At 48.8% G+C, this 13314-nt stretch overlaps 1 protein-coding gene across 1 annotated transcript in view; it reads left to right on the forward strand.

The window, feature by feature from the left end:
* The window catches only part of CCDC73 (coiled-coil domain containing 73), a 98114-nt gene that overhangs the window by 69320 nt on the left and 15480 nt on the right, over positions 1-13314 (forward strand). Inside the window, exon 8 of the mRNA XM_030202428.1 lies at positions 6742-6852. Coding sequence (XP_030058288.1) covers positions 6742-6852 — 111 coding nt within the window. The remainder of the gene's footprint in view (positions 1-6741; positions 6853-13314) is intronic.

The following is a 13314-nucleotide window of genomic DNA, read 5'->3' on the forward strand; positions in this document are numbered from 1 at the left end:
AAAACTGAGAGTACAATCAATAAAATAATAGTCTGACCAAGAAACAGGATATACTGATTGTGCAGCCAGAAAATAATATAAAGAATGAGAAATAAAAATCAAATCCAAATGGCTACCATGAACATGAGAAGGAACATCTAACTATCTGCTTAAATTCAGAGTTATCCATAGAACCCCAAAATAGCTTACAAACACCACTCCTCCACCAGGTAATATATACAATAGTAACATAGTAGATGATGACAGATAACAACCTGTACGGTCCATCTAGTCTGCTGAACAAAAACTCATTACATAAGGTATGATGTGATACTTCATATGTATACCTGATCTTGATTTGTCCTTGCCATTTTCGGGGCATAGACCATAGAAGTCTGCTCGGCACTGTCCTTGTTCTAAAATTCTGAAGTCATCGAATTACAGCTACGTAATGCAAGGTTCCACGTTAGCAGTCACCGACCAAGAAAGGGATCTAAGCGTCGTCTTTGATGATACGTTCAAACCCTCTGCTCAGTGTGCTGCGGTGGCTAAGAAAGTAAATAGAATGTTAGGTATTATTAGGAAAGGAATGGAAAACAAAAATGAGGATGTTATAATGCCTTTATATCGATCCATGGTGCGACTGCACCTCGAATATTGTGTTCAATTCTGGTCACTGCATCTAAAAAAAGATAAACTACGTCCTGCAGTGTCTGCTACAGGCTATCTGTTAATGCTGTGGTACAAAATTCAAGTTTTAAAACTAGGGGGAAAAGAGTATGGAGATTAGTTGATAAAGTTTGTTTTTTTATATATATTTTTATTCTGCCTACCACTAACCTACAGTTCCTCCTTTAAACCCCAATCTTTATTTTCCCAAAGCACAGAGCAAAATAATGTTCACTTACCAGAGAAATGATCTCTTCTCTCAGAACTTCTCATACAGAAAGTTCAGTGGGACCTTTCCCCTTTACATAGTTTTGAATCTAAGGGGAGTGCTTCAAACAGGCCCTTTCAAGCTAACTCAGTAAACAGGTTGCCCATAGTAACCTCTGCAAATATTCTACTTCCTCACACCTTAATTAACACCTAATTGAAGTCAGTAGCAGTGCTACTTATCCAGCAACCAAAGTACAGAAAATAACAGTCTTTTAGAACAAGATTTGAGCCTTCATTCTATCCTTTTAAAGTTCTTTGACTGTTTTGTCTATAATTAAGTTTTATTTCAGGTATACTGCACTATTTAACTTATTTCAGGTATACTGCACTATTTCCCATCCCCCAAAACTCTCTTTTTCCTATCAGCCACATGAAGGAATTTCTGGCTGGTCACATGCTCTGATGGGGTCTCATGTTGCTAAGGCAATTCAGATACCTGGTATATCCTGTTACAAAAGTGAGTTAGAGGTGTGGCAAGGACACAAATTGCAAAACTTTGAGCACATATGAAAGTCCCAATTACAAGTCTCCAGCCCATATGCAGCACCTATGATTGGTCCAGGGTAGAGGACAGGTGGATGCTCACAACAGCCTATAAAACCCTGCTGCAGACAAAGGAACTCTGAAAAAACCAGGCATGTTGGGAGAGAGAGTGTTTCAGATCCATCCAATGGCCTTTGGTTTTTCCCAACGGGTTTTACTCCCCCCCCCCTTACTAGAAACTAATTCTCTATAACTATGAATCTTTCTTTCATTTATTCTTTCTTTCTCTGCTTTCTTTCTGTTCTGTGACCTTCGTATGAGGAACAAACTTTTCTTCCTTCTTTATCTAATTAGTCTAATTACTTATAATTACCAGAGGTACTGATGTTAGATTTTGTAAGTTTGTTATAACTTGAAACTGATGTCTGATGCTGTGCTGGTGGGTGAGTAATTAAAAAGACTTTTAATTCTCTCTAATTTCTGTATATTCCTTAATCTGCACTTCCCCAACTGCAAAGGTCTAAAATACAAACTAATGCATGCGTCAAACTTTACCTACTTGAGTACACAGTTATGGAATGCATTGCCGCGCAACTTAAAAACGATCTATGACTTCAGAATTTTCAGACACTCCTTTGGAGACGACTCTAACTCAAGGAATACATTTCAGTTACCTACTGCATATGGGAGGGGGACAAGCCTCCCAAGTCTTGAAACAATCAGCACAAGCAGTATGGAGGTGGGTCAGCAGGTATCACCATTTTAAGAGTAAGGTCACCCCCTTTTTGGCTATCTGTGATAATCCGAATTTTCCACCAGGTACCATATATGGAGCCTTTCGCAGATGGCGACGTAATGGCCTTGTGTACCTATATCATGCTTTAACTGCAGAGGGGCAACCGAGGTCATTTGAGGATCTATGGGCACAATTTTCCCTTCATTCGACAGACAGCTTCCATTATTGGCAGCTGAGGCACTATATTAAAAGTCAGCCCTGGGAATGTTTTACGGAAGATGTGCAGGAAGAATTATCGTCAGCCTACTCCTTACAATCCCAGGGCAGAGTGTCTTTGACAATGCACCATCGACACCTCAGAGATATGACAGAAGAGCCCAACTATGAGACTCTATCTCAGAAGTGGAACAAAGATTTGGGCACAAATTTGACACCACGAGACTTGCAAGAGTTTATATACAAGATACACAACTCCTCCAAGATGGTCATGTACAGTGAAATGGAATACAGACTTGTAATGCGAACTCATATCTCCCCAACGAGGGCATTTCACATGGGAGTTTCCCCAGATGGCGCTTGCCCCAAATGTGGAGCACAGGGAGCGACACTCGGCCACATGTTCTGGTTGTGTCCCGGTATCTAAAGATTCTGGAACTCTCTCACACAGTCGACATCCAAGATGTGGGGGGCAACTTGGAAGAAGGGTCTTCAGATGCTGTTCGGGCGGCCGATGCTGGTGCGTCCCATCCCTACAGGCTTTAAAAGTTTTACTCATAGGGCAACATTAACAGCCAAAAAGCTAATACTCACTGAATGGATTACAAACAAAGTGCCAACCTTGCAGCAGTGGCGTGGCCTGATGATAGAGTATATGAGATTTGAAAAGAAAATGGCAGATTGCAAAGGGGACCAGAGATTTACGGAGAAAGATTTCTATAAGATCTGGACACCGTTCTGGCAGACTATTCCCTCAGGAGGCAGAGGGCGCATCCTGAACATGTAGATTGGACATTTGGACATGGGAAGGGAATTTCTATGAGAGACTTTCCCTGGGAGTGGGCGGGTAGGGGTGGGTGTAGGGGTGGGAGGGGGGGAGGGGATAGGGAGGGGGGCTTTATAGGTTAGTAGGAAGGATAATAAGCGGCCATGGCGAGAATAATTCATTGCAGAAGCATGGAAGAACGGACAATAGTAGCTTAAGACATAGCTTCCTTTTATAGTTAGTCAGTTCTGTGATTATAGGCAGTGGTAGATGGGTTCCCTGATAGGATCAAGATGTCTAGGGGTGAATGTATTCATTGCTATGTTTATTTGAAACTCAATAAACAAATTGCAAAATAAAAAAAAACGATCTACGAACTAACTAACTTCCGCAAACCAGGGGCGTATCTGGAATCCGGCGGTAGGGGGGGGCCACAGCCAGAGAGGGGGGGCACATTTTTGCCTCCCTCCCCCCCCCCCGCCGCCGCCGCCGCCGCCTCTCTCCACCCCCTCCCCGCCGTCAACCCTCCCCCGCTGCTTACTTTTGCTGGCGCCGAGGTCCGACCCGCAATCTCCGTTTTTCGTCTTCCTCCGTGGCCATGCTTCCAGGAAGTAACGCTGCAGTGCTGATTCGTTGAATCCAGTTCGACGTCTGACGTCAGACGCCGAACTGGATTCAACGAATCAGCACTGCAGCGTTACTTCCTGGAAGCATGGCCACGGAGGAAGACGAAAAACGGAGATTGCGGGTCGGACCTCGGCGCCAGCAAAAGTAAGCAGCGGGGGAGGGTTGACGGCGGGGAGGGGGGCCAGGGCGAAATCTGCGGGGGCCCAGGCCCCTGTGGCCCCACGCAGATACGCCCCTGCCGCAAACTACTGAAGACCCATCTCTTTAATAAGGTATACCACAAAGATTAACAAATATGAACTCCACAACTACTCCACATACATTCAGAACTGTCTTACAATACTTGCTTGTTATACTAACATGTTTTTTCATTATCATGTTACCTAAGATCCTTCTGTTACACTAAATGTATATTTTCTAATTATATTTCCTGTAACAAAAGAGAGGGAACAAAGTACAAACTAAAGTCCAAACAAAAAAAACAGCACCACGGGCCTTTAAAAATGGAACACAGTTCTTTAATGAATGAGCCTTGACAAAAAGACCCGACACGGGCCGTGTTTCGGTGACTAGCACCTGCGTCAGGGGTCACAGTGATGACTTGATACAGAAAGTGAAAGTGCCTTGGTGCTTTGTAGCTTTTACTACATGAGACGTGGGGTAAGGAATAATATATTGTAGAGGAATATATTCGAGTTATTCCCCAAGTTTTCCACGTCATCACTGTGACCCCGTGTCGGGTCTTTTTGTCAAGGCTCATTCATTAAAGAACTGTGTTCCATTTTTAAAGGCCCGTGGTGCTGTTTTTTTTGTTCTAATTATATTTCCACCATTCATGATGTATTGTAAGCCACATTGAGCCAGCAAAGAGGTGGGAAAATGTGGGATACAAATGCAACAAATAAAAATAATCTACTATAATAAAACGCAGCCTCAACGTTCTGAGGACATTGACGTCACTGAAGTCACTCACACACCGGTTCGTGGTTTCATGGTGGTGAAGCCACCACAACATCTTCATGCCCGCCCTCGCGTCACACGAAAACAAATTTACGCACGGGGAGCAGTAGGGAAACACGCGGAGCGTGTTTCCCTACTCCTCCCCTTCCAACAAATCCCAGCCGCCGCTGACGTGCACATGAACCACGCCCCTTTTGCCACATAGCCCCGCCCACAGTAGCACACGCTTAATCTCACCAACCTCCCTCCCTCCCTGTCACCTCCCCTCCCCTTACGCGTGTCTCCCTGGTGGTCTAGAGGTACCTGTTCCGTCGGCCCAGGAAAGAAAGAGCCCCCTCTTTCCTCCCATAGCGGTGGCTTCCTTGCTGCATGGTGTGGGAGTCTGGCTCTCGGCGTTTCAAAATGGCCGCCGAGAGTTCAAGCTGCCTCGCGAGACTTCAACTCTTGGCGGCCATTTTGAAATGCCGAGAGCCAGACTCCCACACCATGCAGCAAGGAAGCCACCGCTACGGGAGGAAAGAGGGGGCTCTTTCTTTCCTGGGCTGACGGAACAGGTACCGGAAGGGGAGGGGAAGGGAGTCCCGTGCCCGCTAGCGCCCGTGTCATCGGCGCCAGAAACGGGCCATTTTTACTAGTAAATAATAAAATAATAGAATTCGTGTTTTAGCAAATAGCAAACCAAACGCAGCCTAGTACAGTTTCTACCTCTAGAAAAAGTTTCAGTTTAAAACTATGGGAAAAGTGTCTACTTCTAGAGAAAATTTCAGCTTAAGACTATGGGAAAAGGGTTATACACTATAGAAAATAGTTAATAATGCTTGCGTAAGTAGGTGTATTATATAAATATTAGAAGGCACCTATTTGTGATCAGAAAACACCAGCTTCATATCATGGCTTTTGCTTCTTGTTCATTACTAATAATGCTGAAATATTTGAACTTCTCTATTGTATTCATATTCCGTCTCCTCTTTGGTATACATGATATAAATATTTAGGTCTTTAAATTTCATCTCATAGGTCCTTTGATAAGCAACATGCAGCTAATTTTCAAAGGCATACTTCAAGACACTGAGGAGGACAATTTTCAGTCTGGACAAGCTACCTGGCCACATGTTTTTGAATATTGTTGTATTGAACACCAGTCAGTCCAAGAAACATTTTTTTCACCCCCTCCCCCCTTTGGGTTTCCTGTTTAATTCGAATGAAGGCTGAGATTTGGGCGCATAGACCTTCATTTGCAACTAGACAGGGATTTTTCCTTTATGTCCCCTCCCAACATATTTTCAGCCCAGCAACTGCAGCACAAATCCTTGACTGAGTGCCATACACCAGGCTGCTTTTGGAGGATCTGCATTCATGGCCACTAAATCTGGCTCCTAGTTGTCATTGTTGCATGACCATTATGATCTTCCCTCGTCCCAGGGGTAGTGAACACTGCTTCTGTGGCCTCTCCAACCAATCTGGGCTGGGAGAAACGTGTATCTAGGAACCAAATCCAGGTCTCTCCACATGGCATTGCACAGCACTACCACTGAGGCACCAGATAGTTCCTGTCTCCTAACAAATATTTTTAATTGGAACTGGCTTCACCTATTGATTTAAACAATACAAATGATGAGTTTGTATACTGAGGAATAGATAAACCTAAGACATTTTAAAATATTTAGATCTCTTATTGTAATTTTTTCTATGCCTTGAGTGATCTGGGTTTGAATTATGCCACATTTCATATTTCTTAGCTCTGCAGGTTATATTACTTTTCAGCACATTAAAACTTATGCAGTGAAACTGAATAATGGCAAGTGTTTTTATACCCTTTTATAGCCACTTCTTTTCTATAACCTCCCCCTCTTTCCTGCTAGCTAAACTATAAGCACCTTTCTGTTAATTTATGAAAATTATTGTTGAGAGTACATTATCACTGATCTGCATGGCACTTCCAGCATGTTAGATGCAAAGGTCCAAGCAACATAAAACACATCAAAATTCATTAATGTGGTATTGATTATTTTTTGGATAATTAATTTTATTGCAGATCCTTGAAAGAGATAATGAGCTGCAAAGGGAGAAGGCAAAAGAAAATGAGCAAAAGTTCCTTAATCTTCAGAATGAACATGAGAAATCATTGGGAACTTGGAAAAAAGATGTAAGTTTATTTAGATTAAATAGAAGACTGGTTTTAAAGTTTTTATAAGGTAGTCATTGGAGATTGATTGGATGTATAGCACCTTGCAATAATACCAATTTAAAACATCAAGGGTGCAACTGTGAGATCAGGCAATAGGAATCCTATGCACACACCAATCTTAACTCTTCCTGTTTTTATATTTCATTCTTGTAAATAAACCTTTCTTTGCTACTATTGTCAGTAATATGTGATTTTGGAATTTATTAGTGTATGTCATGAGGGTTAGAGAGTAAGGTCAGCTGAATAGGAGACATGGGTACTGATATTCACACTGCAGGAGATAGACCAGCTAACTTCCACGGTTGGTGCTAAGCCCGGATATTCAAAGCTGGTCCATTTCCGGTGACCGGCTTTAAATATCCTGTTTATTTTTGGCCAGTTTAAAGATAACCGGCTAAGTCGATATTCAGACTTAGCCACCAAATATGGCTGCTAAACCGGCTTTAAAAATCGGCGGATAGCTGGTTATATTGGGTGACATAACGGTCTACCTGCTAGCCGCTAACTGTGGATATTCAGGGGGGGATAGCCAGTTATCCCCTGCTGAATATTGGCGGATAGCTGGTTAAGCACTGCTTAACTGGTCAGCAGCCACTCTAGCTGGTTAAATAGTGCTGAATATTGGGGGGGGGATTGTATCATTATTCTCTGAGGACAAGCAGGCTGAATAATCCTCACAAGTGGGTCAGCAATCTGCGCCGGCATGGGAACCGGTATTCCAAATAGCAAACGTTTACTAGAGCCTTCTGAGCGTGCTGTGTGTCTGACTGCGCATATGCTGAGTGCCTTCCTACCCGCCATGTGGCCGCACTCAGTTCTTTTTCTTCCGCGCAAGGAGCAGCAGAGTATTTCTGTGGCTCCTCTGTGTGCCCGGGAAAGAGCCTCACCCTATTTTTTGAAGTGCCTCTCGGTTTTTCTTCTTTTTTCCCCTCGTTTTTTCTTCATTTTGTTTATTGCGGCTGCTTTTAGGCCTGCTCGGCCGGGCCCCTTTTCCTTTTTGTGCCCTTTTTTGTTGGCATAATTGAGTCTTTTGATTTAGCTAGTGCTGTCTTCCCTTCCATGTCATCAATGACTCCCAGTGGCTTCAAATGCTGTACTCGGTGCAACCGGACCATCTCAGGCACAGATACCCATTCATGGTGTATACAGTGCCTTGGGCTCGACCATAGCCCAGCTCGTTGTGCCCTTTCTCTTCATATGAAGAAAAGGACTCAACTGGCTTGAGAAATCCAGCAAGAGAAACTTTTTGGAGCTCAGTCCGGTCCTTCGACATTCGCATCAACATTAGCACTGAGGTCAGCAGTGTCAACGTCGGCATTGAGGAAGCACTGACGTCAGGAGTGGAGGTAGGCATGGCTGCTGAGATACCAAGAGGGGCATAATCGAACGGGATGCCCAAGTTTTCCTGCGAAGAGGCGGGGAAACCCGTATTCTCTGAGGACAAGCAGGCTGCTTGTTCTCACGACTGGGTTGACGTCCACGGCAGCCCCCACCGACCGGAAGGAAAACTTCGCGGGCAGTCCCACACGCAGGGCACGCCCACCGCGCATGCGCGGCCGTCTTCCCGCCCGTGTGCGACCGTTCCTGTTCAGTTTTTTTCTATTCCGCGCTGGAGAGAGACGTGTTATCGTCTCTCTCTGTCAGCCCCGGAAACCGGATTGTGGCTTAGCTGCGGCTTTTTTCTGCTTCGCATACGCGTTCGCGTATTTTTTCTATCGAATTTAAAAAAAAAAAGAAAAGAGTGTCCTCGTCATTCTTAGCCGCGAGGGCACTTCGTTGCGGCCTTGTGGCCGCGTGGTCGTTTTCTTTTCGGGTGTGCTTTTCACCGCCACCATCGACGACTTTGACTTCGCCGACGCGATTTTTCCATCGATGTCCTCGAAGGTCCCGAGTGGATTCAAAAAGTGTGGTTGGTGCGGCCGGCAGATCTCGCAAACCGATACCCACGCTTGGTGCCTCCAGTGCCTTGGCCCGTAGCATAATACCAAGACGTGCACTTTGTGTCGCGGCTTAAGGAAGCGGACACAGGTGGCGAGGCAAGTTCTTCGGGACTGTCTTTTCGGAACTTGTGCCGGCCCTTCGACGTCGACATCGACGGCATTGGTGTCGACGGCCGGGTCTTCGGTACCGGTACCGATGTCGACGAAATCGGCGCTGACCCTGGCACCGACCCCAGGAGTACAGGTACCGTTGGCCCGCCGGCCTGCCGGCCTGCCGGAGACAGCGGGGGTGAGCGGCCGCGCGGGCAGTAGGCCCCCCGGCCACTCCCTCTACCCAGGGCCATTGGGACCGAACCCTGTCGGATCCGATTCCTCGAGGCCGGGGGGGTTCTACCTCCTCTTCGTCTCTTCCACCGAGCGCCAATGACGGGCATCGAAAGAAAGCAAAGAAACACCGTCATCGGTCGCCCACGGCGTACGGGACTGCCAGCTCCGGTACCTCGAGGGATGACTCGACGCCCAGGAAGCGGCAGTGCCGAGAGGAGCGTTCCCCCTCGGTTGAAGAGGTGTCGCTGCGTCAGTCCGCGGGTACTTCGGTACCGTCTCCTGGACCCGAGCAGCTTCCGGCACCGATACCCACACCGGCCCCCCTGCCTTTCCCGACAGCGGGCCTTGACGAGTGCCTCTGAGCCATCCTTCCAGGGATTCTGGAAGGGCTGATGCGCCAGGCTGTGCCGTTACTGGGGGTGCTTGCGCCTCCGGCGCCGTTGATGGAGGCGCCGATGTGCTCTAGCCTGATGCCGAAGCCTCCGACGCCGACGCCGCTTGCAGCACCGGTGTCGACCGCCACGCAGGTGGAGTCCCCATCGACGTCGATGGAGGGAGCTTCGTCCCCGCCGGCGCGGGAGTCCACCGCTCAACGCCATCATCGAGGACGCGGTTCCTCGCAGTCAAGACGGGCCCGGTTGAGGTCTGAGCTGAAAGAGCTCATGTCCGACACCGAGGAAGAGGAGGCCTCGTGAGGGGAGGAGGAGGACCCCAGATATTTCTCCTCTGAGGAGTCTGTGGGCCTTCCCTCCGACCCCACTCCTTCACCGGAGAGGAAGCTCTCGCCCTCTGAGAGCCTCTCCTTTGCCTCCTTTGTCAGGGATATGTCTGTTTGCATTCCCTTTCTCATGGTTACTGTGGATGAGCCGAGGGCGGAGATGCTCGAAGTCCTCGACTATCCATCACCACCTAGAGAGTCTTCCACGGTGCCGTTGCACAATGTCCTCAAGGAGACACTGCTTCGGAACTGGCTGAAGCCACTATCTAATCCCACCATCCCCAAGAAAGCAGAGTCCCAATACAGGATCCACTCTGACCCAGAGTTGATGCGGCCTCAATTGCCTCATGACTCGGCGGTCGTGGACTCTGCTCTCAAGAGAGCACGGAGTTCGAGGGATACCGCCTCGGCGCCCCCGGGGCGGGAGTCTCGCACTCTGGACTCGTTTGGGAGGAAGGCCTACCAATCTTCCATGCTCGTGACCCGCATCCAGTCATACCAGCTGTACACGAGCATCCACATGCGGAACAATGTGAGGCAACTGGCGGACCTGGTCAACAAGCTCCCCCCGGAGCAGTCCAGGCCTTTTCAGGAGGTGGTCAGGCAGCTGAAGGCGTGCAGAAAGTTCCTGTCCAGGCGTATCTATGACACCTGTGATGTGGCATCTCGAGCTGCGGCCCAAGGTATAGTGATGCGCAGACTCTCATGGCTGCACGCCTCTGACCTGGACAACCGCACCCAGCAGCGACTGGCGGATGTCCCTTGCCGGGGGGATAACATTTTCGGCAAGAAGGTCGAGCAGTTAGTGGACCAACTACACCAGCGGGAAACCGCTCTCGACAAGCTCTCCCACCGGGCACCTTCAGCATCCACCTCTGCAGGAGGACGTTTTTCCCGGGCCCGGCAGGCTGCACCCTACGCCTACAGCAAGCGTAGGTACACCCAGCCGGCCCGAAGGCCTCCTAAGGCACAGGGACAGTCCCAGCGCACTCGTTCCCGTCAACAGCGTGCGCCTAAGCAGCCCCCTGCGCCTCCACAGCAAAAGCAGGGGACGGGCTTTTGACTGGATCCATGGGAACATAGCCGCCATCAAAGTGTCCGTACCGGACGACCTCCCGGTCGGAGGGAGGTTGAAAGCTTTTCACCAAAGGTGGCCTCTTATAACCTCCGACCAGTGGGTTCTCCAAATAGTGCGGTGCGGATACACCCTGAATTTGGTCTCCACTCCGCCAAATTGCCCACCGGGAGCCCAATCCTTCAGCTCCCATCACAAGCAGGTACTTGCAGAGGAACTCTCTGCCCTTCTCAGCGCCAATGCGGTCGAGCACGTGCCACCCGGGCAGGAAGGGCAGGGATTCTATTCCAGGTATTCCTTGTGGAAAAGAAAACAGGGGAGATGCGCCCCATCCTAGACCTGAGAGGCCTGAACAAATATCTGGTCAAAGAGAAGTTCAGGATGCTTTCCTTGGGCACCCTTTTACCAATGATTCAGAAAGACGATTGGCTATGTTCCCTGGATTTAAAGAACGCTTACACTCACATCCCGATACTGCCAGCTCACAGACAGTATCTCAGATTCCGTCTGGGGACACGGCACTTTCAGTATTGTGTGCTGCCCTTTGGGCTCACCTCTGCACCACGGGTCTTCACGAAGTGTCTCGTGGTGGTTGCAGCATATCTACACAAGCTGGGGGTGCACGTGTTCCCGTATCTCAACGATTGGCTGGTCAAGAGCACCTCAGAGGCAGGAGCTCTTCGGTTCATGCAGTGCACTATTCACCTTCTGGAGCTGCTGGGGTTTGTGATAAATTACCTGAAGTCCCATCTCCAGCCAGTCCAATCTCTGGAATTCATAGGAGCGCTGCTGAATTCTCAGACGGCTCAGGCCTTTCTTCCCGAAGCAAGGGCGCAGAACCTTCTATCCCTTGCCTCACTGACCAGAGCGTCTCAGCAGGTCACAGCTCGGCAGATGTTGAGACTCCTGGGTCATATGGCCTCCACGGTTCATGTGACTCCCATGGCTCGCCTTCACATGAGATCTGCTCAATGGACCCTAGCTTCCCAGTGGTGCCAAGCTACCGGGAATCTAGAAGATGTCATCCGCCTGTCTGCCAGTTGCCGCAATTCGCTGCACTGGTGGACCATTTGGACCAATTTGACCCTGGGACGCCCATTCCAAATTCCGCAGCCCACGAAAGTGCTGATGACGGATGCATCTAGCCTGGGGTGGGGAGCTCATGTCGATGGGCTCCACACCCAGGGATTGTGGTCCCTCCAGGAACAAGATCTTCAGATCAACCTCCTGGAGCTCCGAGCGGTCTGGAACGCGCTGAAGGCCTTCAGAGATCGGCTGTCCTACCAAATCATCCAAAATCGGACAGACAATCAGGTTGCAATGTATTATATCAACAAGCAGGGGGGCACCGGATCTCGCCCCCTGTGTCAGGAAGCCATCGGGATGTGGCGTTGGGCTTGCCAGTTCGGTATGCTTCTCCAAGCCACATACCTAGCAGGCGTAAACAACAGTCTGGCCGACAGACTGAGCAGAGTCATGCAACCGCACGAGTGGTTGCTCCATTCCAGATTGGTACGCAAGATCTTCCGAGAGTGGGGCACCCCCTCGGTGGACCTTTTCGCCTCTCAGACCAACCTCAAGCTGCCTCTGTTCTGTTCCAGACTTCAGGCGCATGGCAGACTGGCGTCGGATGCCTTTCTCCTCCATTGGGGGAACGGCCTCCTGTATGCTTATCCTCCCATACCTTTGGTGGGGAAGACCTTGCTGAAGCTCAAGCAAGACCACAGCACCATGATTCTGATAGCGCCTTTTTGGCCCCGTCAGATCTGGTTCCCTCTACTTCTGGAGTTGTCCTCCGAAGAACAGTGGAAATTGGAGTGTTTTCCGACTCTCATTTCGCAGAACGACGGAGCGCTTCTGCACCCAACCTTCAGTCTCTGGCTCTCATGGCCTGGATGTTGAGGGCGTAGACTTTGCTTCGTTGGGTCTGTCTGAGGGTGTCTCCCATGTCTTGCTTGCCTCTAGAAAGGATTCCACTAAAAAGAGTTACTTTTTCAAGTGGAGGAGGTTTGTCGTTTGGTGTGAGAGCAAGGCCCTAGAACCTCATTTTTGTCTTGCACAGAACCTGCTTGAATACCTTCTGCACTTATCAGAGTCTGGCCTCAAGACCAACTCAGTAAGGAATCACCTTAGTGCAATTAGTGCTTACCATCACCGTGTAGAGGGTAATGCCATCTCTGGAGAGCCTTTAGTCGTTCGATTTATGAGAGGCTTGCTTTTGTCAAGGCCCCCTATCAAGCCTCCTGCAGTGTCATGGGATCTCAACGTCGTCCTCACCCAGCTGATGAAACCTCCTTTTGAGCCACTGCATTCATGCCATCTAAAGTACTTGACCTGGAAGGTCATTTTCTTGGTGGCAG

The sequence above is a fragment of the Microcaecilia unicolor genome, chromosome 4 (genome assembly GCF_901765095.1).
Source record: "Microcaecilia unicolor chromosome 4, aMicUni1.1, whole genome shotgun sequence".
Lineage (NCBI taxonomy): Eukaryota > Metazoa > Chordata > Amphibia > Gymnophiona > Siphonopidae > Microcaecilia > Microcaecilia unicolor.